Source organism: Lissotriton helveticus, chromosome 1_2 (genome assembly GCF_964261635.1).
Source record: "Lissotriton helveticus chromosome 1_2, aLisHel1.1, whole genome shotgun sequence".
Taxonomy (NCBI): domain Eukaryota; kingdom Metazoa; phylum Chordata; class Amphibia; order Caudata; family Salamandridae; genus Lissotriton; species Lissotriton helveticus.
Window position 1 is genome coordinate 183,450,991 of NC_136058.1, and position 27,643 is coordinate 183,478,633.

Below are 27,643 nucleotides of genomic sequence, written 5' to 3' on the forward strand. Positions count from 1 at the left end.
CGGGCACGGCGGTTGTTCATGGGCCGGCCGCTCCGGCCGGTGTACGGTGGATGATGCAAGGTGACTGTAAGGGGGGTCATGAACTGGCATGTCCATTGAGTACATCTGCAGGGTGTATAGGCCTGCACCTCCCCCGCTGTGTACGTGCCCCGCCATGGAGGCGCCAGTGATAGTACATTGTTGCAACTGAAGCATCCGTGCCTGAAGCTTGCACGTGCGGTTGCCGATGTGTGCCCGTCACGGTCCCTGCACATGCAGCCAATGGGAAGAGGGACGCAGGCCGCATTCTGCCTTTGGGAAGTAGCGGAAGTTGAGCACCGCCATGGCGGCGCCAAATATGTGATCTTGTCAGACGCTGCACCGTGATGTGTTGTGTGCAGTTGCGTCATGAGGGATGTGAGCGTGATTGTGAAAGGTCATATGTCATACAATATAGCATGTGTGTCCATACAATGGACATCGGTCGGCACACAATGGCCAACAGATGTGCATTCGTACGTGTTGACGTCGGGTTTGACCCTACAGACGTTGTTACATCTTCACAACTACACAGTACATCACGGCTGTGTGGCCAATTCATGCATCTGTTGTCGGTTTATTGTTGTGTCGAGGTGACTACAGTGGTGGTGGTACACATGCATTCCGTGTATGTGATTTATACGTTCTGTCACCATGCATGTCATTACCGTATGCACATCATCATTGGTGGTGGCATTTGTGCTTGATGACATGGCGTGTGTAAACTTATCGTTTGTGTGCATGCAGTTGCATGAGTGTCTGTGATGTGTCTACGATACATTAGGGTGACGACTGGAGTTATGTCAGTAAGGTACACATGTGATGGAGTTGTACACGTATGCGTCGTTTGTACGTTGACCTAAGTTACATCTCTCTCCCACACAGGAGGGCTCCAAATGTGCATCGCCCATACACTCAGCTGGAGGATATGGTAGACGAGGAGGTGATTCGGAAATTCAGGCTGGATCGACGTCGGTTGCTGGAGCTTGTGGCTCAATTGGCTCCTCATCTGCAGCCACGTAGAACGTATCCTGGCTCGTTTACACCCACTGCAAAGGTCATGGCGGTACTACATTTCTTCGCTACTGGCACATTTCAGTATACAGTTGGAGGTGCCGGGGGTATGTCACAGGCAATGTTCAGCACGGTTCTTCGGGATGTGTTAACAGCTATGATGCTGTACAAGGATGAGTACATACATTTCCCACGTCCGGAAGAGTTGCCAGCTGTCAAAGCTGGTTTCTATGCACTGGGCCACATACCTCACGTTGTGGGCTCAATTGATGGCACGCACATCGCGCTCATTCCACCACGGGCACGCGAACAAGTGTTCAGGAATCGCAAACACTTTCATTCGCTGAACGTGCAGGTGGTGTGCCTGGCGAGCAACATCATCTCCCATGTGTGTGCAAGATTTCCTGGATCCGCACATGACGCCCACATCATGCGAACCAGCAATGTCCCACGACTCATGGCAAATCTGCCACCCGGTCAAGCGTGGCTTGTTGGTGAGTGTGCAGTGGGGACTCTTGTGATCTCTGTGTTGCATGGGGTACCCACCATATCTTGTTCTGATGTTTGTCTCTGTCATCCCCCTACATAGGCGACTCGGCTTACCCAAACCGGCCCTGGCTCCTCAGTCCCCTACGTAATCCGAGGACGGCGGGTGAAATGCGGTACAATGAGGCACATGGAAGGACACGGAGAGTCATCGAACGTACCTTTGGACTGCTGAAGTCTAGGTTTCGGTGCCTCGATAAGACCGGAGGGGCACTGCCTTACTCACCAGGAAAAGTATGCAAGATCGTGATTGCCTGCTGCATGCTCCACAACCTGGCAGTACGCAATGACATTGAACTGCTGTTGGACCCTGAAGACGAAGGAGTTCCTCGGCCTCCCATCCCACCCATGTCGACTGATGAGGATAGTGGTGAGGAGGAAGGTGTGGACCAGAGGCGCCAGCTCATTGATCGCTACTTCCCTTGAATGTGAGTATCTACCTCTAGTGGCGGTTGACAATGCCTCATGTATGTTTTCTGGTGTTGTGTGGATATGGGGTTATTCAGCTGGGTGTGGTTTGTGATGGTTGCACATGTGTGTCTTCATGTCTTTGGACATAGGAGTGTCCATGATGTGTGTGCTCCCATCCCATGCTTGTGTGATGGTTGTCGTTTGTGTAATGTTGCTGTGCATTGTGTTGTGATGTGTGTGAATCTCTTTACTGACGTGTGTTTGCTGTCTCTGGTTTTCTCTAGGTCACTCCCGCAGCGCCATGATCATGTGCGACTATGATCCCTGTACCTGTTTACGTCTGTATCTGATGGCAATCATGTGAATAAACATGGAGGCAAAACATCATTGTGTGAGTAAATGCAATTTATTGACAGGTTGTGCTTTTGTGCTGGTGAATATTTACAAGTAAGTGGGAGGGAGGGAGTTGGAGTTGTAGGTAATGGCAGATGAAATGTCCGTGCTGACACCACATTGGGGGGTGTCAGGCTAGTCCAGCAGACCAGTGGCAATGATTGTCTATGTGGGACAGGATGGTTTGCAGGGTGAATGTCTGGCACAGGCAGTGGCATTGTCAAGGTCGTCCCCTCTTGGAGCGTGTGCCTGGCGCTCCAACACTGCTCTCAGCAACTTCCTGCCTCGGCCGCCCCCTCCGTCTCGGAGGTGGTACAGAGGCAGCTGGGAGGGCAGGTTGGTGATGGGCCACATCCGTCGCCAGGGGCTCAGGTGGTGGTGGCGGCGGTGGAGGCGGAGGCGGAGGTGACGGGGGAGGCGGAGGTGACGGTGGCGGTGGCGCTGACACACATGGTGGAGGGGGGGGGGTTGTTCCGGGCAACCCATTCCCTCCACATCGTTGCCTGCTGGCCCATGATCACCAACATCTGGCCAAGGATGCCAGAGATCTCGCGCAGGCTGTTGGTGTTGTCCACTGAGTCCTCGTGAACACGATCAGCGTTTGCCTGGGACCGGTCGTATGAGGCCTGGCACCTGGCAAGAGCTTGTAGGGACTGTGCCACTGGCTCGGGTAGCTGTCCCTCCTCTGACCGGCGGTGTGTGGGTCGCCTGATTGGCAGTTGTCCCGTTGCCTGTGTTTGTGGCCCACTCACCCTGCTTGTGTGTGGGGCCGTTGGACCAGCGTTGCGCGCTGGGTCATGCTGGGTGGCACCGGCAGGAGTCGTGGTGCTCGTGGTAGTGGTGGTAGTGGTGGTACTGGTGGTACTGGTGGTACTGGTGGTGGTGGGGACTGTGCAGATCACAGAGACGGGTGCCGCGGGAGTCACACATGCGACGTTGGTCGGTCCCGGGAGTCCCTGTGAGCCAGATGGCCCTGGCTGCGTGCTTGGTCCCGCTCCATCCTCCGCCCCGGAGCTGCCTGTGTCGTCGTCGGCAGAGAGTCCTGTAGGTGTGGGAGGCGAGGCTGGCGGCCGGGTACTGCTTTCCCCAGTCAGTTGACGATCACCTGAGGGACAAGATCGAGCAGGTCAGTAATGTGGACAGTACATGGTTACATTGATTTGTAGACATTTCTGTTTCCTGTCGCACACACCCCACCCTCCACCACCACCGCCACCCTCCCCGTGCACATGGGGGCCTGTTGGGAGTTGTAGTTTGGGCCTCTCACACACCCCACCCTCCACCACCGCCACCACCACCACCACCCTCCCCGTGAACATGGGGGCCTGTTGGGAGTTGTAGTTTGGGCCTCTCACACACCCCACCCTCCACCACCGCCACCCTCCCCGTGCACATGGGGGCCTGTTGGGAGTTGTAGTTTGGGCCTCTCACACACCCCACCCTCCACCACCGCCACCCTCCCCGTGCACATGGGGGCCTGTTGGGAGTTGTAGTTTGGGCCTCTCACACACCCCACCCTCCACCACCGCCACCCTCCCCGTGCACATGGGGGCCTGTTGGGAGTTGTAGTTTGGGCCTCTCACACACCCCACCCTCCACCACCGCCACCACCACCGCCACCCTCCCCGTGCACATGGGGGCCTGTTGGGAGTTGTAGTTTGGGCCTCTCACACACCCCACCCTCCACCACCGCCACCACCACCACCACCCTCCCCGTGAACATGGGGGCCTGTTGGGAGTTGTAGTTTGGGCCTCTCACACACCCCACCCTCCACCACCACCACCCTCCCCGTGAACATGGGGGCCTGTTGGGAGTTGTAGTTTGGGCCTCTCACACACCCCACCCTCCACCACCGCCACCACCACCACCACCCTCCCCGTGAACATGGGGGCCTGTTGGGAGCCATGGACATGTTAGTGTGTTGGTGTCCGACGTGCATGGGTTGGGGCGTGGGAGATGTTTCTTCTCAGTTGTGTGAGCCTGACCATGTCGTGCTGATCGTGGTGCTTGGTTTGTACTCACCAGTCTCTTCTCCTTCGTCAAGGCCGTCTAGGCTCTCTGGGTGTAGTATCACCAGCACCTTCTCCTCCCAATCGGTGTAGGGTATGGGCTCCGGGGGTGTGCCACCGCCAGTAAGATTGGCTCTGGCGTGGTTTTTCGCTCGGATGCCCTTGACCCTGGTCTTAAGGTCATGCCACCGCCTCTGAATGTCGTGCTTGGTCCTCGGCACAGTCCCCGACGCATTCACACGAGTGACGATCCTGTCCCACATGTGGTTCTTTTGCGCCACGGTCGTCTGCTGGACTTGTGCCCCGAAGATGTTGGGCTCCACACGGATAATTTCATCTACCATTACCCGCAACTCTGTCTCCGTGAATTTGGGTTTTTTTTTGGGTGCCATGGTGTGTGGTGCTCAGTGTGTGAGTTGAGTGAGTTGGGAGGTGCAGGTGTGTGGTGTGTGATGTGTAGGATTTGTGTGGTGGGTGTTTGTGTGGTAGGGTGGTGGGTGGGTGTCTTCTATGTGATTTTATGTGAGTTAGCAGTGTCTCGAATGGCCCTCTTGCTGGCAGCAATGCTGTGGTGCAAGGGATTGTGGTTGTGTGGGGGTGTCTTTTTATAGTCGTGTCTCGATGGTTGTTGGCAGTCAGGTGGTAGGTGGGCGTGTTGACTTGTGTGCATTATTGGATAATTGGGACGTGTCATGGTGGCTTGTGCTGGGGGGGGGGGCCTTGTCAATGTTCGTATGTTTGCTTAGGACTTGCGGTGCACTTTCATACATTTGTTAGGCGCTAGGGATGTTGTGCGTGTTGGCCTTCCGCCCTGATGCTGTGGTTCTCGTTGCATTGTTTCCGCCGCGGACGTGGATGGCTGTGAGTTCCGTTGTACGGGCGGATTTATCCTAATTGCGGCCACGGAGTATTCTCAGGGATGGCGGTACATGTTTTATTTTCCGCGGTCATTTCCGTCCGCGGCAGTGGTTGTTCATTGGACTCCGTCCGCCGCGGACGGACTTGGTTGTGTTCCGTCCACCGCGGACGGTGTTGGTTGTGTTCCGTCCGCCGCGGTCGGAGTTTCGTGACATGAATATCCTAATCCCAACCGCGGTTTCTCCGCGGCGCAGCCGGGAGTAAAATTTCCCCCACCATGGCGGACAGTACCCATTTCCGTCCGCCATCCTAATCGGCCCCTATGTGTTATGGGTTGGCGGTTGCTGATGATGATGAGAACCTGAGGACGCAGGCGAGTACCAGTCTGCAGACTCCCATGGTGTTATTCCCGTGAGGCAACGCCAATCTTCCCTCACCATTTTTTCTACTTGCTTTAGTTTGGTCTTTTCACACCAGATGGTGGGATAGACTAAGGGAGAGAGAATTCACAGACACAGCTGATTTTAGTAACGAACTGGTAATCCAGGTTCCTCCTGAACAGACGGTATAAGGATTCCCGCTGGTCCATCACACAAAGTTGGGTGACTGTCTGGAAGGATCACTGAGCTAGGTATTCACCCTTTGAACAGGTTCATTGTTGTTTATGATAATACAGATGGTGTCCAGGGTTAAACAAGGACTGCAGTGTCTGCACAGAACAGGCCATTTTATTATTGTCTGCGAAGAGGGAAAATGCAGGCCTAAACCCACAGTAGCACAAGTTTCCAAAAATGTAACTGCTAATAGCAAAAAGTATAACCATGGGTTGGAAGCCAATAATATGGTTCTGGATAAATTAGTACTGACAAGAAAAATGGTGAAAACCTCCTACATGTGCTTTATTGGACTGGTTGGTTATGGCAGACTCTGGACCCCAGTATACCGTAATAACCAAGCACATGTTTGAACTTTTGCTCTCTTTAAAAGTGAATTAACTGAGGAAACCTTATGGTAAGGTACTATCTTTGGAATGGGGACAAACAGATTTTTCTGGGTACTGTCCAGTGAAAGTGCAGTTCAAAGGAAGATCTGTTATGATGTAATGATATGTTAATCGTTTTATAGAGCGTACTGTTACTTATAAAGTAGTCCTTGTGCCTGTCAAGATTCAAATCTATAGGCTGTAGGGGGTAATTGTGTTCTGGGCTGGGCGGAACAATGGTTATTGAAAATTATCCTTAACCCTTGTGGTTCAGATCCTGGTTTTAGAGTGAGTGACTTTGATAAGGGTGCTCAAATCTTCAACTTATTCTCTGAAGTGTTTATCAACGGCTTAGGTAAACTCAAGGGTTTTGTCCACCACATAAGACTTAAGTGCAGCACTACCCTGCTCAGATATAAACTGTGGGTGCTCCTATTTGTGTTGCAAGAATTGCAAAGCCTATTTTAGTCTCTTCAACAAGATTGCATCATAGAAGTAACAGAGTCCTGTGACTAGCTATCCCCCATTGTTCTGGCAAAAATGGGCACTAGTAGGCTATGTTTGTACATCGATTTAAGGGCCTTAAACTCTTGATTTATCAAGGACTAACATCCCTGGACAAGAACTAATGAAATTATTTCCCTTATAGACAGGGCTACCGTTTTTCAACCCTGGATCTCCACCAAGCATATCGTCAAATTAAATTGTAGTAGAATCCCGACCTCTTACTGCCTTTGTTACACCTCTTCAACATGTATGTCTTTTATGTTAGTGGTTGTTAGTGTCAAAATTCATTTCACTTTATTCTAGTTTGACCTTTATATACTTAGATTGTTACCCTTAGTTTCCATCTTCCTCTTGTACTTCATCAAACTGATTTATTCTCATCTTTAGGTTTTGGCATGAGGAGTTATTCTCCCACCTCCAAATATCTCTTGATGCACCCCCCAGATTTTTGTGAAACTATGCGGACGGGTCCACTAGCTTGTTGGGTTTTGTTCTTTCTGAGGTATGTATGTGTAGTGTCAGGGCTAGTGTTGTGATCTGTACTCCGAGCTTGGGTCCTCCAAAGTAACTCGCTGAGAGCCCCACCACCCCTCCTCTTAAGTCAGAATACCCACGGTTCACTCCCTGACTTCATGCAGAATGGTCAGCAGGTGCAGGGTCACCCTTTTCTGGGTGTTGCCTCTTTTACCTCACCTCTTCACCATGTTGTTCCCACACTAACATGAAGAGAGCACACAGGAAAGACGCAGCAGCACTTGACCTACCAATAAGGCAAGTGATTTATGCGGCAGTGCACCCTGGTGGTATACTGTCCGTCATGCTCCAAAGGGCCACCATTGCCACCTGGACTTTCCATATGTTCATGACTGTGAGGGGCAAGTGTAACGAAGTTAGCAGTCCAGTAGCTGGGGTGGGCGGAGCTAGGTGGGCAGAGGGGAAGAGGAGGGGACAGGATAGGAAGGGGCAGTCAGAGTAGGGACAGGGACGAGAGTAGATGTATAGTAATAAAGCTACTTTGAGAATACTACACAGCGTCTGTGGTTATTGTAGCAGGATGCTACAGCTGGCGACGAGGATGGGATGCGTTTGAACCCAACCCACAAAACCTCATAAGAGAGCCCTGTCCCCAGGCAGCCTCGAGGAGGAGACGCTGGCCGAAGTGACGAAATCACGACCTGCCACGAGAGGTCGGTATCAGGTGACCCTGTCCCCCCCAGCAGTCGAGAGGGACCCAAGAGGGAGCCGAGGCACCAAGCGTCTGGACGCTCGGGGTGGAAGAGACTTTTTCGCGCTGAAACGCGACGTGCGCAGGAAGCGCGCAGTGACCAGCCAGTGCTGCAGGAGCAGCAGCCAGGAGCCTACCCTGACTCTGCCAGACCCCAAGAGAGAGGAGAAAGTGCCCCAGCGTGGAGGACGGCGCCCCACGGAGACCGCCTGCCAAGCGGTGCTGAACGAGCGCTGTTCGCGCCAAAACGGAAGAAAGCTCACCCCCGATGCGTGAGACATCGCCTGCAAGCCATGCAGTGAACCGGGAGCTCGCCTGGATCGCGTCTGACTGCTCCGGTGTCCGAGGAGCGTCTGGAGAGGTGCAGAGGGTGAGCTGCCTGAAGAAACCGGCTGCCGGTGAGTGCCAAGTGCAGAATGGAGGCTTGAATGAGATCTGGTGGGACACGAGATTCCCATAGCGGCGGCCATCTTTAAGTCAGGCGACTTCTGGGACATCCTCCCTGGGCAAAATAGAGGCGGCCATTTTGAAGTCAGGCATCAAGAGAAAGAGAAAACAAGCACTGACAAAGGAACAAGCAGTGGAACACAAACAAGCATTGACAGCCACAAGAGACAAACAAGCATCGCTAGCCACAAGAGAACAAATCTTGGGAACGCACGCCAGTCGCTGACGCAAGAAGCGGACGCAGGCGCCAAAACTCATTGCCAAGATGTCTAACCCTCCCGCGCAGAAGGACGTCAAGGGAGGCACCCACCTGCGAGCCCCGGAGCCACTGTCAGTCACAACAGGAAGCAGCATGGGACTAAAATGGCAAGAATGGCTAGAGGACTTTGAGGACTATATTGAGGGGTCCAAAATTGAGCCAGACAATGATAAGATCATAGCCCTTCGCAATCTAGGGGGGCGTGAGATAAGCAAGATCGTACGAGAGATCCCAGCCACAGATGGTGACACCTATGATAAAGTAAGAACTGTTCTAAATAACCGTTTTCTGCATAAGAGAAACGTCGACTATGAGAGACACAAGTTCCACCAGCAGCGCCAGGGAAAGGAAGAACCACTGAGTTCTTTCATACATCGGCTGCGGCGGCAGTCCCAACATTGTGACTTTACCAACTTCTCGCCGGATGCGGCCATCAAATCTCAAATAATCACGGGGTGTCACTCGGAGTCGCTGAGACGGCGACTACTGAGAAAACCACAGGAACTAGCAGAGATCGAGGAAAACTCCCGACTGTACGACCAAGCCGAAGAAAATGCGGCGGAAATTGAAACAGGACCCAGTACCAGCCGTGAACACGCCAACCGCATCACTGAGAGACGGCAGGGACGACAGGATCGGCGCGACAGTGGAAGACGTCACCCGCGAGACAGATCGCGGCGCTCCAAGTACTCGCCCAGGCGCCGCCCAGACTACAGGCGGAAAGTATCCGAAAGGAGAGATCGCCGACCTGAACGCACGAGGCGATGTTTCAGGTGCGGATACGACTACCCTCACATCGACTCCTGCCCTGCCATGGGCCAACGGTGCAGAAAATGTGGACGGTCCAACCACTTTGAGGCCATGTGTGGGGATTACCACAAAGAAAAACGCAAAGATGGTGACAGACAGGAGGGGTCGCAGCGGCCCTCACGATCGGAGGCCAAGCGTCATCACATCAGAGCAGTCCAGGAAGAGCCTCCTAGATCCCCCACGTCCTCACACTCCAGTCACGACTCTCGGCGCTCCCGATGGGACCGTCGTTCCCCCTCAAGAGACTCAAGATCGTCCTCATCCAGGCATTCATCCTACACCACTGAATATGTCAACTTTGCTGACCATGATCAGTTCAAACGTTATCCACGCTTCATGATGGACAGCGGAGCATCGCTCAACTACATATCTGTTGCTGAACACGACCGTATGGACCCCAAGCCACGTTTGCATTTCGCGCCTGTCCGCGTCTACACCTGGATGGCGAAGAAACCTCTCCAATGCTTGGGCAAGTTTGACACCACCCTCACGCATGGCAAGCTCTCCATCCCGGCAGTTATCCATGTAATTAAAGGACCTGAGGCTGACTGTCTGCTGAGCCTCCCCACGGCGGAACGTCTTCAGTTGGTGCACATCCTCTTCAACGTCCATGACATCTCGGACTGCGCCGGAAAATTCCCTTCCCTCTTCCGAGGTCTGGGGAAGCTGAAGGGCCGCCAAATTCACCTGCATTACAACGAGCAAGTCAAACCAGTGGCTCAACACCCGCGAAGAGTGCCATTTCACCTGCAATCCGCGGTTGAATGTGAACTGCAGGAACTTCTGGACGCCGACATCATTGAGCGCACTGCGGGCCCCACTCCATGGGTGTCCCCGGTGGTTATCGTCCCCAAGAAAGGATCCCAAAATAAAGTCCGTCTCTGTGTGGACATGCGTCTGCCGAACACAGCTATTGAGAGGGAGAGACATCCAGGCCCTCTCCTGAGCGACATGATCACGGCTCTCAACGGGGCAACCGTGTTCTCTAAACTGGACCTGAACAAGGGCTACCATCAGCTCGAGCTTGACGACAGCTCTCGCCCCATCACGACGTTTGCCACCCATCTTGGTCTTTTCCGCTACAAACGTCTCAGTTTTGGCGTCTCATCAGCCGCCGAGATCTTCCAAGAGGCCATACGTCTTGTCATCCACCACATACCTAACGCCCTTAATTACAGCGATGATATCTTGGTCTATGGTTCGGACACGCAGGAGCATGACACCGCCCTTGATCGTGTCTGCCTCGCTCTGATGGAAGCTGGGTTGACCCTCAACAAGGACAAATGTGAATTTCATCAGTCGACCCTGAAATTTTTCGGACACATCTTCTCAGCGAGTGGCATGAAACCGGACCCAGACAAAATCGCCACGCTCAACAACACCAAGAGTCCGGCAGATGTCAACGACTTGCGTTCCTTTCTTGGGATGGCAAGCCACTGTGCCCGCTACATTCGTGACTACGCCACCGTAAGTCACCCTCTGAGGCTCCTCACGAAGGCTGGCGCGCAATTTGTATGGACCCCGGAATGTGAGCGTGCTTTCAAAGACATCAAACACGCCGTGGAATCAGCCAAGTGCCTCTCCTACTTCAATCCCAAGAGAAAAACGGAAATCACCGTGGACGCAAGCCCCGTGGGCTTAGGGGCCATCCTGGCACAGTACGACCATGAGTCGGATCAGAGGAGGATCATCGCCTATGCCAGTCAGAGCCTAACGGACCCTGAGAAACGATATTCCCAACCGGAGAAGGAGAGCCTGGCCGTCGTGTGGGCGTGCGAACACTTCCACATCTTCATATTCGGGAAACACTTCACGCTCATAACTGACCATCAGGCACTTGTCACGATCTATGGAAATCCCAAGTGCAAGATGCCCCCCAGGATCGAGAGATGGGGCTTGCGGCTGCAAGAGTACACGTTCTCGATTATTCACAAACCGGGGAAGGATGAGAATCCAGCTGATTATATGTCTCGCCACCCCCGAGACTCATCAGAGACTGCACCCTCCATTGCGGAGGAATACATTCACTTCGTGGCCAACCATGCTCGTACACCAGCCATCCCCATGCGCGCCATTCGGGAAGCGACCAACCAAGACAGCATCCTACAAGAAGTGATAAAGCGCACCCGAACCAACAGATGGAGATACCACCCGCAGGAGGAAGAGGAAAGCCCTGCTGTCAAGAAAGAACTCCAAGCCTTCCGACATGTCTCCGACGAACTCTCTGTAACCGGTGATGACCTCCTCCTCCGAGATCACAGACTAGTTATACCAGCGACACTGAGACAAGGAGTAATCGATTTGGCCCACGAAGGTCATCGAGGAGTCGTCTCCACCAAAAGAGCACTGAGAGAACGTGTCTGGTTCCCAGCTCTCGACCAGATGGTCGAGGACACATTGAAAGACTGCCACCCATGTCAACTGACCAGCCACAGTAATCCACCTGCACCCCTACAGATGACCCCATTGCCTGATGGGGTATGGCAAGAAGTCGCCATGGACTTTTATGGCCCCCTGCAGTCCGGGAAGTATGTAGTCGTCATCTTGGATGAATACTCCAGATTCCCAGTGGCCCAGTTCATATCATCCACCAGTGCCGCCTGCACCCTCAAGGTGCTTGAGGAAGTCTTCGCGACTTGGGGTGTCCCCAGGGTCATCAAGACGGACAATGGGCCCCCATTCAATAGTCATGAGTTCAGCGACTTCGCGAAGCACATGGACTTCCAACATCGCAAAGTCACGCCACTCTGGCCTCAGGCCAACGGCACTGTGGAAAGATTCATGTCCACCATTAAGAGAACATTCCAGCAAGCCACGGCCGAAAAGAAAGATCTTCAGTCAGCACTAAACGAGGTCCTTAGTGCCTACAGGACCACTCCTCACTCTACGACGGGCCAATGCCCTGCGACTCTCATGCTTGGGAGGACAATGAGGAATCGGATCCCCACATGGGACGGAGCCCTGAGAAGACCTCCGTCGGATCAACAACACAGCGACATGGCCACAACAGATCGACACCGCAAGGACAAGATGAAAGAGTATGCGGACCGCAAGCGAAGGGCACGGTCCCCCTCCCTGAAAGAAGGCGACAGAGTCGTTGTCAAGCAGGAACAACGCCAAAAGACTGACTGTCGTTTCAAAGATGAGCCCCTAACAATTACCCAACAAAAAGGCACCATGGTGACAGCAGAATCAGAGACACGAAGAGTCACCCGCAACGCTTCTCACTTTAAGAAGTGCTCCCCTGAAGTCCACGAAAGTTCACCTGTGGTCCCCACACCTGAGTGCAGGGACAACCCTGAGACTGTCGCACTCGACACCGGACCTTCACCTACAGAAGAACCCTCACCTGAAGATGTCGTGTCCATACCAGCGAGACCCCGCCGTCACGTGCGGCCTCCCAAGAGACTGATTGCAGAGATGGACTAATCTCTATTTCTTTCATTTGTTACTTTATTAAGAAAGGGGGAGCTGTAACGAAGTTAGCAGTCCAGTAGCTGGGGTGGGCGGAGCTAGGTGGGCAGAGGGGAAGAGGAGGGGACAGGATAGGAAGGGGCAGTCAGAGTAGGGACAGGGACGAGAGTAGATGTATAGTAATAAAGCTCCTTTGAGAATACTACACAGCGTCTGTGGTTATTGTAGCAGGATGCTACAGCAAGGACCATTTATTAGTTCAAATATGTTGTTCCGTTAGTGGCAGGTGACAGTGTTTGTTCTAGTTATGATCATCACCATCCGGGGTGACCCGCAACTAGCCTCTGCTGTGTATGGGAATACAGTAAAATAGAGAACTTTGAAGTTCTGCACACCTTGATGTGTGAGATGGGGAGTATCCTTTTACCTTTGTTCCCACGACCGCTGCATGTCACGCAGCAAGACAGTAGAGTAATGGTGAGGTAGTGAGGGTCCCTTGTTCTACTTATTTAGTTGCGTTTATCCTTTATATTGCTGGGACTGCATTTTTAATTAATGAAAAACACACCAGGAGAGACAAGGGATTAAGACTTCTCTGGTTCCCTTGTCATCAGTTTCAACTCACACAACAGAGAAGTACTAATACATAAGGCACAGAAAAAATTGTTTGTTTTTACGACAGAAAGAATACATGTAACTTTACACCAAAAACCACGTCAGTCCAGTGTTTATCTGACCTTGAGGGGGAGACAGCACGTGTCTAAATACTGCCCTCACACACTTTGCAGTGTCATGATTCATCATTGGGCCGCATCATACACCCAGGTGCAGACCAACACACTGGATGGAGCGCATGTTTTTTGTATAGATGAAGATTAGTGGTGAGATTAAAGGAAGTAAGAAAATGTACCAGAACACATACAACATGAAAAAATAACGTGACGTACTAGACAAATAAGGCCAAAGGGGGACATTTGCATCCCCTCTGTAGCGGGACCAATATAGTGCAGTATTTTTTTTTATTTAAAACAACTTAAGGGTCCACATATATATTTGTATTCTGGCTGTGGGCCCCTGGAAGGATTAAAATCTCTAAGAAAACGGGTATAATTTATACCCGTTTTCTTAGAGATTTTAATCCTTCCAGGGGCCCACTGCATTTTTAATAACTAGAGAAGGTCTTCGGATTAGGTCCCTCAATGTTCTCCTGCAGAGCAACACTTTATTAGCATTTTTCACTGCCCATTTAGTTTAATAATGAAAAATAGCTTGCTCCAAAAATAATGACAAATCTAGCATGCCAGATGATTCACTGTGTTCTTTGTCTGGAAATTAAAATGTAAATTAAAACATCCGTTTCTCATAAAGTGACTGTTTCACTTAATGTACTAAACAAAAATGTATTTAAATATACCCCGACAGCTTATGTCTAATACATAGTGCCCTTTCTTCCACTCTCTGAGGCCATTAAAACCTTATTTGCTTGCCAACTGCCACCATAATAGCTATTCCACACCCTGCGCTTACCCCTTTCCCACCCCCTCCCCCACTGACTATTTATTATTTTCTTTCTGCTTTTCTATTTTATGCAGATCCCACTCTGTTGGCCTAACAACCTTATGTTCATATTTCGCTTTGGTAGGCTTGTTCTCTTGTATTCAGAGTCTACTGTAGTTGCCATCAAGCCCGTGTACTGTTTTCCATCACTATACGCAAGTTTGGTACATACGATTAGATTATTATGATAGTTTGTCATGTATGTTATGTTTCTCACTATAGGATTTAGGTCCCTTTCTGACCAGTCCCCCATGTATACATCTGATTGACTGTTGTCGCCTTCATTTACTGTGGTCGGCATTTTTACGTCAGTTTGGGCCTCTGATTTCTGTGTATTATATATATTTTCACTTCTTTCTCTATTGCTTGTTGTTTTCTGTAATTCACAAAAACATAATAGAATATTTGGAACAGAAAATAAAAATAATAATAATCATTTGTTTTATTCGACGTAAAATAGTATTTCTACAGAGGGCACTTTTCAAGGGCTGATAATCGGTTGTGTTGAGTCCTTCCTTGCCTGTCGGGAAACGGAGGTAGAACTCCAGTTCCGGGTTTTGTAGGCGGCTTCCTCGGGGAGGAGAAGTTGTTGAACTTTTGTTACTCCGCGGCCCTCCCTCCGCCTTTACATTGCATGATGGGCTTCATGGGACGCGAAACAGCATGGCTGCCAATCTCTCTCTGACACAGGTAACATTTCCCTATCGCTCGCACCCTCTGCCCATTGGGAGACCGCTGAGAGTGAGGGGCCTGGTGCCCCGCCCGAGCCGGGGACTCGCGTAGGCGGTGCGCCCCGTCCCGCTGCGGCTACCCCGGGGCGCACAGTTGGCTCCTATTGGAGTGACTTTAACGTTGGGCGTTAGCCTCAGTACTCTTTTGCTGCTCGGACCGTCCTGCCACATTATGCTTCTTGTCAGCCGACGGGAGCCTGACCCCAGGAGCAGGAGGAGCACTTGGCGAGGGGGGGCTTGTTTTGACCCCAAGATGTGGGCGGTTAATTTGTATATTTGTATTCCCCTGGTGGAGTGTGACCGGCGCCTGCTGTGCTGGTCGCCTATTGAGGATTTTGAAGGGAACAGGCATGGATTAATGACAGACAAAATGCACGTTGTTTATTATTATTTTTATTATTATTTTTTAAACCCTGCGCTCACGCTGGCCAAGACTGCTGCGTAAGAGCCAGGCGTTGGCTCGTAGAAAAACGTCGTTTCATTCAGCATCCAAACTTTATCAAAGCGCCCAGCTGCCTCGCGCTCAGCAAGTGCAGCCTGTCAATTTTCACACCATTTGTCGTAGTGCTAGGACACACGTTGTGTCCCTCGGGAACCTGTCGCTAATGTCACTTGTCTGAACTTCCTAACGCTGTTTGGAAAACTAGGTCTCCCCACCCTTCCCTGTGAGTTAATTACTGCTTGCGCTGTTTGCTCCTCCTGGATCTGTGTCCCGTTTAGATTTGATGAGCTCCGCCGTAGCCTGTTTATTACGTATCGCCCTAACGACCAGACTTGCACATTTAAAAAAACACGAAGGCTTGCGTATAGCACTGTCAGAAAATCCATTTAACCAGTGCCAAGGAGTCGTCGGCATGTGTTTTGGAATAAAATGACGGTTGCGTCTTGAAAACGGTGATTGATGTCTAAAGTTGTACTTTGGTTTCACATTCTTTTTGGCTGCGTTACCTTTGTTTCTTTATAACTTAGTTCAGTGTCTACCTGTGCATGCTACTGCTGGATTCAGTAAACGCCATTCGTAATTTGCCAAGTGGAATTTCTTCATTGAATCGGAAGGATTATAACCGTTTCATATGTTTTGGTAGCAATTTATGAAATTGGTGTAAAATTTACGCTTGAAGAATCAAAGGACATAGTTATAGTGTGTGTATATGTGCATATGTGTATATATATATATATGTGTATGTATATGTGTGTGTGTGTATGTGTATATATATATATATATATATATATATATATATTTTTTTTTTCACTAAAAAAACAAAGGTTAGAGGGACATTATAGTTAGGCTCACATTTTACAGGCACAAAATCATAGAAATTCAGCAGTTCTTGTTACAGGTGCCCTAAGGTAACTATTACTCGCTCCCTCGCCATGCACACTTTTCTTAATAATTTGACAGCAAATTTTGGGTTGATTTTATCAAAGAGGACGTGTCATAATATTCAGGGAATTTGCAGTGCACAACAAGGTGTAGTTACCTTGGGGCACATAACAGATGGAAACTCTGCTCCCAGCTGGTGGGAGCATTTTCCCGGCTCCCACCCACTGGGAGCGGATTCACTGTTTGTTCGTGCTTGGCGGGATCCTTAAATCGCTCCCACCAAGTGAGAGCAAGCAGGTTTCCCGGCCCTGCGAGAAGGGAAACCACAATGTCCGGGGGGTGGGCTACCCAGGACATAGCAAGAGCTCGACCCTGTGGGATGAAGTCCCCAAGACCATTAATGGCTCCAGGAGTGAGGCTACACAGCTTCCATTGCCTTTTCATGGTGTGGCTGGGCCCCGGGGGTTGGGGCTGTAAATTTGGTGTCTCACCAGACTTTAAGCATTGGTCAGCCCTACTTTAATTTATATGTTTAGGCACTTTATCTTTTCTGTCTAATTGCCCCACTTGGCACTGCCACTTTATCTGAAATATCACGGTTACTTTCAGATGCCCCCGTCCTGAAGAAGACCCGCAGCTGAGGACCACACTCACCCTTACGCAATATGGTCGCACGTCACCGCCCCTGAATAGGCCTACACTCTACATCTGACCCCCTACACCTGAATCACAGATGAGGTTACACTGTGAAGAAAACAGTTTAACAAATGTACTGTACTTAACTGTGCGTATAGGGGTAGGCCTGTATATCTAAAGGGAGACCTTTTCAACTTATGCTGGATCCCACATTTCATAGTATTTGAATTTCTATCTTAATGCAACGACAATTGTTTCTTCTTTTCCTTTCTACTTTTTCACATGAGCACTAACTTTCACACACTCCCTTCTTCCTGATGATAACCATGTGGATATAACATTGTTCATCATGTTTTTGAATCATTGTGTTTTTTGAAATAACTCAAGTGTGACTGAATACATTTATCAGTCAGTTCAACTTTATTCGGATACGACAGTACCCATAAAAGCACACAAAACAATACATCACAATAATTAATGCAAAGGACTAAAATACAATATACGTGTTTCAAAAAGTGACTTGTGCAAAACTGTCCATCATATCAGTATTTGTAATTGTTAAAAAAGAAACACATCACAGTTTATGTTAAGCAGTATCAAGGGTCCATCATGGATCTCCGCGCCCTTATTGCGGTTTTTAAGAATGTGCTAGTGCGAAAGATAAGTTCAACATCATCTAATTCTACTATTAATCGATATGCTACCTCCAAAGTAATTGGCCTTCTTTTATTAAAATAGGGACATAAAAACTGTTTAAAATATTTTATATAGTATTTGCAGAAAAATATAAAGTGCATAATAGTTTGCTCACTCCTCCCATCACAAGAATACAAGTTAAAATTCGAATTTGGGCTGTGGCCAAGTGGGAAGCAAAGTGCGAATCGTATTGTACCAGCTCTTAAACGGAACAGTAAGCTCGTCTCCCAACAGCTCATTGGTAAAGACAAATACATATGAAGCAGGATAACTATACCGTTATGTTAAAGGGGGTACTTTTATAGCGCACGGCTACTCCGAAGAGTGTCCCGGCGCTGACAACCATCACGGACCCAGAGTTGAAGGTGGAACGAGAGGGAAAGCATGGTACAGAATGGAAAGAGTTATTGCGTAAAAAGCAGGGTCTTCAGATCCTTCCTGAATGCCAGCAGATTGGTGTTAGATCTGAGTGATAGAGGAAGAGCGTTCCAAAGCCGGGGGGCAAGATGTTTAAAGGACCGCCCCCCACAGCGTGCACGTCGGATCACTGGAGTGACTGCCCTGGCTTGGGTGGAGGAACGCAGGGATCTAGAAGGCAGATAGAAGCTGATCCGTTTCCGAAGATAACAAGCACCTGTACCATGGAGGGCTTTGAAGGCAATGGTCAGGGCTTTAAAAGTAATCTGCTTCTTAATGGGCAACCAATGAAGAGTTCTGAGGAGTTCACTGGCCCTGGCTCTCCTAGTGAGGCCAAAGATGGCCCGGGCCGCAGAGTTCTGCACAACCTGGAGACTCGCAAGGAGGAAGTCCGGAAGGCCTAGGTACAGTACGTTGGAATAATCCAGGCGAGAGCCTATCAAGGCCTGTACCGTGATTTTTCTATGCTCTAAGGATAAGAGCGGCAGAAACTTCCTCAGCTTCTTCAGGATTGAAAAACACTTGCCGGCCAGACCAGCCACCTGGGCCCTGAAAGAGAGGCTGTTATCAATCTGGATACCCAGATTTTTGGCAGCCCCTGAATCGTTAGCAGGAGGGAACATGGCAGTAGGCCACCATTCCTTCCATCTGGGGTCCGCGGGGCAACCGAAGAAAAGCACTTCGGACTTGTCGGACTTGCACTTGAGGCTGTTGTGACTAAACCAGTCAAACACAGCCCCAAGGCAACCCCGAATAGACGCCCCATCAAAATCGCAGCCCCTGTTGCAGGTGAACAAGAGTTGTGTGTCGTCCGCATACGACACGATCTGGGCCCCAAAATCCTCCGCCAATGCCGCCAGAGGGGTCATGTAGATGTTAAAGAGCGAAGGGCTCAAGATTGAGCCCTGCGGAACTCCCACCTCCAATGGCGGCATAGCGGCAGAGAAAGGGGGGGCCCAGACCGTTTTCTGGCGATTCGCGAGAAAGGACCTAAACCACCGGAACACCGTCCCCCTCAGACCAATCTCCCAGAGTCTAGAAAGGAGGCGGTCATGGGGGACGGTGTCGAAAGCCGCAGAGAGGTCAATCATCACCAGCATGGCTTTACCTCCGCTGTCCAAGGTTTCCTTAATAGCCTCGGTGACCTCGAGCAAAGCTGTTTCAGTGCTCAGATTGGTGCGAAAACCGCACTGCGACTTATGGAGTATGTCGTTCGTCTCAAGAAAGTGGGACAGGGTGGTATGGACATGTTTCTCGACCACTTTCGCAAGTGCTGGCAGGAGGGAGATAGGTCGATAATTGGCATGGGATTCAGGGTTCAAGTTAGTTTTCTTGAGCAGTGGCAGAATAAGCGCTTGTTTCCAAGGCTGAGGAACCTCACCCGTACTAAGAGAAAGATTGAGTATCGGGTTAATAAGATGGTTGAGAGTAGGGGCCATTTGCGCAAGGAATTTAGCAGGGCACGGGTCTAACGGGGAGCCAGATTTCAGTTTGGAAAGGAGGTCTAAGGAGGCTTGTACGGTCAAAGAAGGAAAGTTCCAAAGGGCCGGACCCGTGGAAGTCAGGCGCGGAGAGGGGGGCCGCGGATTAAGAGTGGTGGACGTACCAGTAGATCCAAAGGAGGCCTGGATAGTCCGAATTTTGCTGGCAAAAAAAGTCAGCAAGTTCGGAGATCCAGGACTCTGAATGCGTGGATCTGGGGGTGCACCACGGAGGGGAAATGAAGTCCTTGACTATCCTGAAAATTTCTTTACAGGAACTGGAAGCATCTTCAATCCTGCTAGCCAGATAGGACTTTTTGCCAGCTGTGATATCGCGGTGATAGTCTCTAACCATAGCCCTATAGGTTTCCTTCGAGCTGGCATCATAGCGCTTCCGCCATTCCCTTTCGGCTTTTTTACATTGCCGACGTTTATCGGCAAGCGCCGAAGAAAACCAGGGGGCGGATGCTTTCACTGAAAGAGTCCTAGGGGGCAGAGGAGGGGCTAAAACGGCTAGCCGTTGGGTCAACCAATCCTGCAAAAGCTTAAGATCTGTATCCAGCGTATCCGTCAGCAGGCATGGATAGGTGTCTAAGGCCTGCATCCGCATAGTCGGGGAAACCTCTGGAAGAATGCGTTTCACGCCACTGTCCACTGTAGGCACTCTTCTCTTTAAGAAGAATCTTAAAGTCCGCTAAAAAGTGGTCAGACCACAGAACAGGAGCGAGAGAGGCCAGGACAACAGGGACAGTGGAGAAAATTTGTTTCCAATGTGTGACCTTTACAGTGCGTAGGGGACCGAAGATATGGGATAAGCCCTAAGGATGAGGTGATATCATTGAGTTTTATGCTGTCAGGGTCAGCCACATTGTCCATGTGAATATTAAAATCACCTAGAAGCAGAAAGTGATTAGACCTGAGGCATAGCGTAGAAATAGTCCAATGAAATTCTTCAAAAAAAGTGCCCATTGGGCCCCGGGGCCTATAGACCAAGAGCCCTATACAAGATTGCTGGGGAGAAAAGTAGAGGGAGAAGGCAAGAACTTCGCATCCAGTGATGTTGTCCAAGGGAAGAATGGAGAAAGTGATGCGCCTGTCAACGACTAAGGCGACACCACCCCCCTTCCCGCTGGCTCTGTCCTTTCTGAAGATAACGTGGCTCGGGGGGGATAGCAGTGGCAATATTAGGTCCTGCATTCTCACCCAGCCAAGTTTCAGTCAAGAACAGACAATCCGCTTTAGAGTCCGTTAATAGATTATGGACATCCAGCGCATGCTTACCCAAAGACCTAGTGTTGAGCAGTAAACACCTACTGCTGTTGGGAGGATGACTGAGAGAAGAGACAGATCCCTGGCCTGGTAGCCAGCCACAGACCGAGCATCTGTTATTACTCCGGGGAGGTTTGGGAAAAACCCTAAAACAGGTGTTATTAGTGTTCCTAAGGTAGAGCAGCTCATCACTTGTGTATTTAATCATCCTAACTTTACCAGCCCAGCCGGGCCCGTGCCCGACCGCCTCCGGGACGCTGACGGGCGCAGATGGGCTTTCCTTTGGCGCCTCCGCAGCGCGCCTACGCTGCGCGGAGAGAAAGGCACCTAATTTTAAGGCGTTGCGGGCGGCGCAAATCTGCACCACTAGACTGCCATCTCGCGAGCCAGCCTACCCCCAAGATGGCCGCCACAGAACTGCGGGCCTGCGGGTCCCCGAATACCCTTCAGCAACTCGATGTGCCGGGTGAATGGGTAGGGAGACTGCAGGCCGAGCAGCGCGTCACATACAAGGTGAGTAGGAAATAAAGAGAAACTTAAGATCAGGGAGGCCTACGGTCACCTGGCTTTCCGCCTCAGGTACCTGGGAGGAAGTTAAAGTGCAGAGGAAACAGCAACAGAGCAGTGAGCTCGTAGTCGGCTCCAAAGTAATAAAATAGTTAGCAGCACCAATAGGACGATACAACAGTTTTTTTTAAAATCAAGATAAAAACAGGGTAAAAAATAATGCTTTTGAAATTCGCTAGCTTATCGCTCGTAGTCAGCGCAATAAACCACACTCTCCCCACCCCGCATCCGCCTCGAGTGGTATTAGGGAAGTGAGGATCGCCATGTAGTTGCGCACAGTTGTTTTCCTGACCTCTACCGTCTCCCGCTCATCCTTATATAGGGAGTACAAGGTGTTCTCCATTTCCTTTTTTGCAGCTGAAGCTGCTAATATGAGGTCACAGAAAACACTTTCCCTATTCATACTGTGCAAACTACTTAGGACACCGCTCAGCCATGGGATTTCTAAGCCCTTATCACAATGTAAACAATCCTTGATAATCAGCTGTGTCAGGGAAGCTGCTTCGTTCTTCCACACTGCAATCCACATAAGTACCGGACGTGCCCAGATAAAATCAGTTATAAAATTAATATTGAGTTCTTTGTGGCATATGTATTGGGAGGTAGAAATTGGAGTGTCCAATAATTTTCTGCAAAACCTATTTTCTTCCTGCTGGATTACTGAGCAGTTGGCCGTTCCCCAGATCGCGGCGGCATATGTAGCCACCGGGGTGCACTGAAGTTTATACATTTTCTGTACAGCTAAAAGCGCCCCCATGGTCTTAGGGCGAGGTAAGCTTAAGATCGAGTTGTTGCCCTTTGAGAACTTGCTCCAGTCATTTGGCAGTGGCTTTGAAATTTATTTTGCCTTTGACCTTATGTGCCTAAATCAATATCTTCATACTCATTTAATGATACTGTTTTGAACTCAAACTACAATAGTCTAGGACCACTGTTTTTCTATAAGGATCTTCTGCGGCATGAAATATACGTGCATTTTAAATCTTAATTTCTCTAAAATTTCTGAATGGATTTACTCTAAATTACAAAACCACACTTTATGGGTTTAGCTTACTGACCAGTCCAGCCAATATTTTCTGCATCGCAGTACAATTTTCATATGGAAAATTACATGAAGAAAACCTGTTTTAGGACTTTTTCTTGGTCTATGCTTGATGGATCACCTAAAAAAACTTTCCAGGAAGGAGCTGGGGGAACGTTTTCTGAAGGTTTGTCACACAGTGCCAAAGTTATTAGCAACCAAAAAAATCAATTTCCTATGGAAACATGGTCCTAACTTTAACTAACCGGTGGCGACTGCCATTGGTTAATTAATAAACATATTAGTGAGAGTATCAAATTGTGGCCCTGTTAGTCAAATATTTCCTTTTTGGAAAAAATACCCTTCAAAGTAAGAGCTGTAGTGGAGATTCCTTTCCCAAATAAGCCCAAACCCATTTGGTGGCAATAGCGAAGATGATTTTTACTTCAAAACTTGTCACCGGAGTGAGTATCCAAGATGAAATAAAGGACTTCAAAACTACTTGTTTGCGGCTCTTTTATGTTGTTCTACCTTTTCTCTGAAGAACTGTTTTTGCCTGAGAATCCACCAATGTTGTACTGTCTCTCTTCCATTAACTATAAGGGTACGTGGACCTCTTTCTTAGTGTCTCCCACAATTGACACTTTTGCCCATTCTTGCAAACTTCACACTTTCTGCGTCATTGTTTGCTGTTTCCCTTAGTATAGCTCATTCTGGTTTGACAGCTTTTGACTTTTCTCCCCCTACCTATGTATTATATTCCTCATATGTCATAGGTAAGCACCTCAACATAAGTTTCTCGTTCAACTCTTCTAGAATTGGTCCCACCCTTCCCAAGTCAATCCACAGTTCAACGCTTTGGGCTGCACCCTACACATACGTCTTGTGCTAATGATAGTCATTACAGTGCACAACAAATAAGTACAGCCTCCCTTGAGACTATTGCTTGTAGTCCCTCAACTAATGGTTCGCTCTACACACCTGCTAGGTCACTAAATGAACACATCTCAGAGCATCTCTACAAATCTAGCTGGACAGACAGGAACCACTACCTGCACTTCCAGTGGACCTGAAGAGACCCTCTCTACATGTAAGGAGGGATTCATCCTCTGCAGCAACCCGGCTCATCAACAAAGGCAATGTGTAAAGTATTTGTGCAACTCACACTACACAGGTTTATTGAAATTGTTCTTTGTATTGTCAATGAAATCAATACTATTCAGGATATGTTCATTCAAAATATGCAGGTGTAAAATGGAAAATACAGTGCAGCAACAAGTTCTGCTCCTGTGAGCTACGTTATGGAAACAATAGCAAGGAAGGCACTGGAGCGTTAATTGGTATTAGGAGCACTAGCGTAGTACTCCCTCCCAACTGTCGTAGAGAAAGCTTCTACACAGTCCCTCAAGACATAATGCGGATAATTCACCCTCAGCCTCACTCGATGTTTCATACAGCGGCTGAAAAGACCTCATGGTTCTTGGGGGTTTACAGTACCTTTGTCAAGAAAAGCGGCTGTGCAGCGTGTCATGGTACGGCTCACTTCGCGGCTGGAGGCGGGGCACATCGTCAAGCACACTTGGATCTAGGAAGCAGACACGCCCTAAGATTGTCAAGGCAATGCAGGTTGTGCTGGGTTGTCCGCTCGGAGTGCTGCAGGACGTGTTGTCTCAGTAGTGTGCTCAGGTGGGCACGAACTGCAGTGATCGGTCACGGTACCCGATGCAAGTGGGACCTCAATTGGCAAGCTTCATCCCGGAATAGGGTTTTAAAAGGGGGAAAACACAAATCGCTCAATAAATTCTGATTGGTGCAGCACTTGCTCAGTGTAGATCACGAGCGGGGAAACACAAAGCGCTTTATCAGGTTGTCTTAAGGAGGCCACTGCCGGATGCACAGATTGCGAAGTCCCACGGCATGGGCTATTAGGCAAAGTCTTTGATGTCCTTGAAACTTTAGAACTGGGGGAAAGTCAACATGCCATTGGAGAGTACAGTTCGTTCACGGATGCAGAGGTAGCAAACCGGCACAGCAAGGCAGGTAGGTAGCAAAGTGGCAGTCCCTCCTGCAGCTCAGCGAGCAGTAGGCCGATACAACAAAGCAGTTAGCAAAGTGGCAGTCTTTCTGGCAATGTGCAGATGTAGCACCAGCAATGTCTGGTGTCAGGTACAAAAGTGTCTGTTTTATGGGGACAGAGCCCCAATACTTATACCCAAAAGTGCCTTTGATGTAGGGGGTGACTTCAAAGGAGTTCTCTGAAGTGCACAAAGATCCCTTTCAACCCAGCCCTGTCTGTCAGGCTATCGGTGGGGGGTTGTCAATATCTTGTGTATGGGCAGAATACTACCTATTCAAGTGGAGTGTTATTTTGGGAATTGGCACTTTACAGTCTCCCCTATGTGACTTGAGATGTCTAGGGTCGGTAGTGGACAGGAAAGGCTTCCTTAAATACATCCCTTATGTGCCTGTGTGGTGTCTAGATTGATGTAGGACAATATGGTGGTTGGGAGCTACAGGGTCGGCTACAATAGATTCTCCAGAGTGGTAGTGATATATGGCAGATTTCTTCTGTCATAATCTGATTATTCCTGTTTTGGAACTGTGATGAGTTAAACTGTTTTGATATAGGACTCCTTGCGCTGCAGCGGACCCAATAGTATTTCTGGATTGCTCTGTGTGTTTTATCAGGGCCAACAGCTTTTGAAAGTGTTATATAGCTTTTACCGAATACAAGTTTAGTACCTTATATGGGGCACGAGCCTTTGCATCATATTGGCTTAGCTTTTGGGCCTCCACTGTTGAGGAAAGCTAGGGGTCCTGCTGCAGTATTATAGTGCCATAGCTCATAATCCGTTGTTAGTGTGATTGTTGTCCCTTTATGGCATTGGGTCCATGCAGTTTGCCAGGTCTGTAGTCACTCATTGCCAGAGTGAGTGCTTTACAGGTAGTGGTGCAGTTCCATAGCTTTGCTCAAAAGGTTTGATTCAAGACAACCAAACCAGAACACACCGTTTACTGTACTTAGATGGTTTACAATAGAATTTAGTATATTGTTTCATAAAACAAATGGTGACTTGCATGTGAATGGAGAGTCTTTACCATAGTTACCTTTCATGCATACTTATTTTAATGTCTCGCATTTTGTATAGTATGCATGCGATGTTTTCAGCTGATAACAGTGCAGTTATATAGTCCTCTCACTACCCAGACCGTACACAGTCACAGCAAGGATATCTAAGAGTGGTTTGCTGCATTCCTTTCTTCTGAAGCTGTGATAAACAGTGAGTCAATATGTGGTGTGTGAAGGGGAACTAAAGCAAATTTAACCATAACATTTTCATAGATTTCCAGGTGACCTCTTACTATCTCTTCCTATGTATGTGTAGCGAGTGCTTAACTTAGCTATTTTTAAATAGGTTCCATTTCGTTATTTTGATCTGTTTTGAGCTACATGTAGGCATGGTATACATGCACTAGGTCCAGACTAAGGTGGCATGGTGGGTAAAAAACGATTGTTTGGTATACTGCGCGATTGTCAGTGACTGAGATTAATTCAAGCGTTCCATCATTTGACCCCCTAATTGCGCCAGGTATGGGTCGTCTCTTGCACAGGTTTGCGCCATATTCCTACTTCTCAATTGAGATGCTTTCATCATACACCTTTCTAATATTCAAGCAAGAAATGGTGTGAATTCGGTCACCTGCATCTCTCAAAATCCATGGCTTGGGGAGTTCTCCCATCCATCCCTTGGGGGTGCTTGGTGTTGTGGAATGGTATATTCCATATGTGTTGCCCATATCCAGCACTATTTGTGGGGTGTTTATGTATACATAATAAAAATCATACATGTATTTTATGTGTGCCTTGGTCCAAGTCCCCCGGCCACCGCCACTCCTGTGTCTTTTTTTAGTTTTTTTTTTAGTTTTTTTTTTTAAGGTTTGTAGATGGCACTTTGAGTTTGCAAATCCACATATCCTCGTGGACCTTTGTTGGTCTTCCCACAGTGTCCTCGAACCCAGTACAAGGAGGCCCAAAAAGGGGCTCCTCTCTGTGGATTTGCAGGCCTTGCAGGAGGTCTAAAAAGGGACCAATAACCCTGAACCAAAGGGGTTGTGGTCCCTTTTTGGGCAAGATAGTCACCCTGAAACATTTGTAAACACTAATGTTTCAAACTACAGAACAGGTTTACATCGAACCAAGCAAAGGCACTTCATTGAGTAAAGCAACACTTCCTTGCCAAATTGGGTGTAATTTTCCTCTGGCATTGTTAGGTCTAACCTGCCAGATAGCGCCTGCTTTGTGGTTGCAAAACACACATTATGAGCTTACATAGAATCTACAGGGACTTGCAACCCACCTGTTGCTTACCATTGGTTTGGTTTTATTTGCTTGCTTTCTATTGAATGATGTTCCTTCTTTTGGCCTTCCCATCTTGTGTATGTCCTTTCCGTGGAGCATAGTCTCTTTACTATTGCTTTCATTTTCTTGCTTCTGTGCTTCCTCTGCTCACTGTAAGCACCCAAGGAGACTGCATGTGTTTTCCAGCTGTCTACCACGTGTTCTTCTCTCCCACTCCATGTTGCTCTCTGTCATACAAGTCAAGTCAAAATTTATTGTTTTTGATTATTTAAAATCATTACAAAACACAATAGAAAAATCATCCTTAAAATTTCCAAATAATTTATACTTCATATTGCATAAAATTATCATCTGGGTTACCTTGCCCTATACAGTGTATTTAAAATAACGAATTTAATTTTGTAGGTTTATTTTATACAACGCTAGGTAAGAGGCCAATGGTCCATAAAAGGTGTTGGCTAGCCATCTGAGTTAAATCATTCGTTCCAGCTCGTAATTAACCTGTTTTCCATCTTTGATAACATTTTCTATCAGGCATTGTGGCTGCTGTTCCCTACTTTACTTGTTTCCCCGAGTTCAGCTTGTCATAGGAGAGATTGTACTTTCCTCATATATTTACCCCCCCTACAAACAAGAATGGGTGACGATCCCTCCAACCATCGAATTACTGCTTGCCAGCATGTGTGGATG

General features: G+C 48.9%; 1 protein-coding gene and 1 long non-coding RNA gene across 3 annotated transcripts in view; one reads left to right on the top strand and one right to left on the bottom strand.

The window, feature by feature from the left end:
* The window catches only part of LOC144799498 (uncharacterized), a 123,954-nt gene that overhangs the window by 88,495 nt on the left and 7,816 nt on the right, over positions 1–27,643 (bottom strand). The gene's annotated exons all lie outside the window — the stretch shown is intronic.
* Positions 14,996–27,643, top strand: part of EPS15 (epidermal growth factor receptor pathway substrate 15) — an 883,486-nt gene continuing 870,838 nt past the window's right edge. Inside the window, exon 1 of one of the 2 annotated variants that reach the window (XM_078670831.1) lies at positions 14,996–15,141. In XM_078670831.1, the coding sequence (XP_078526957.1) occupies positions 15,115–15,141 (27 nt within the window). In that variant the 5' untranslated portion in view covers positions 14,996–15,114. The remainder of the gene's footprint in view (positions 15,142–27,643) is intronic. The other variant, XM_078670841.1, reaches the window with a different exon arrangement.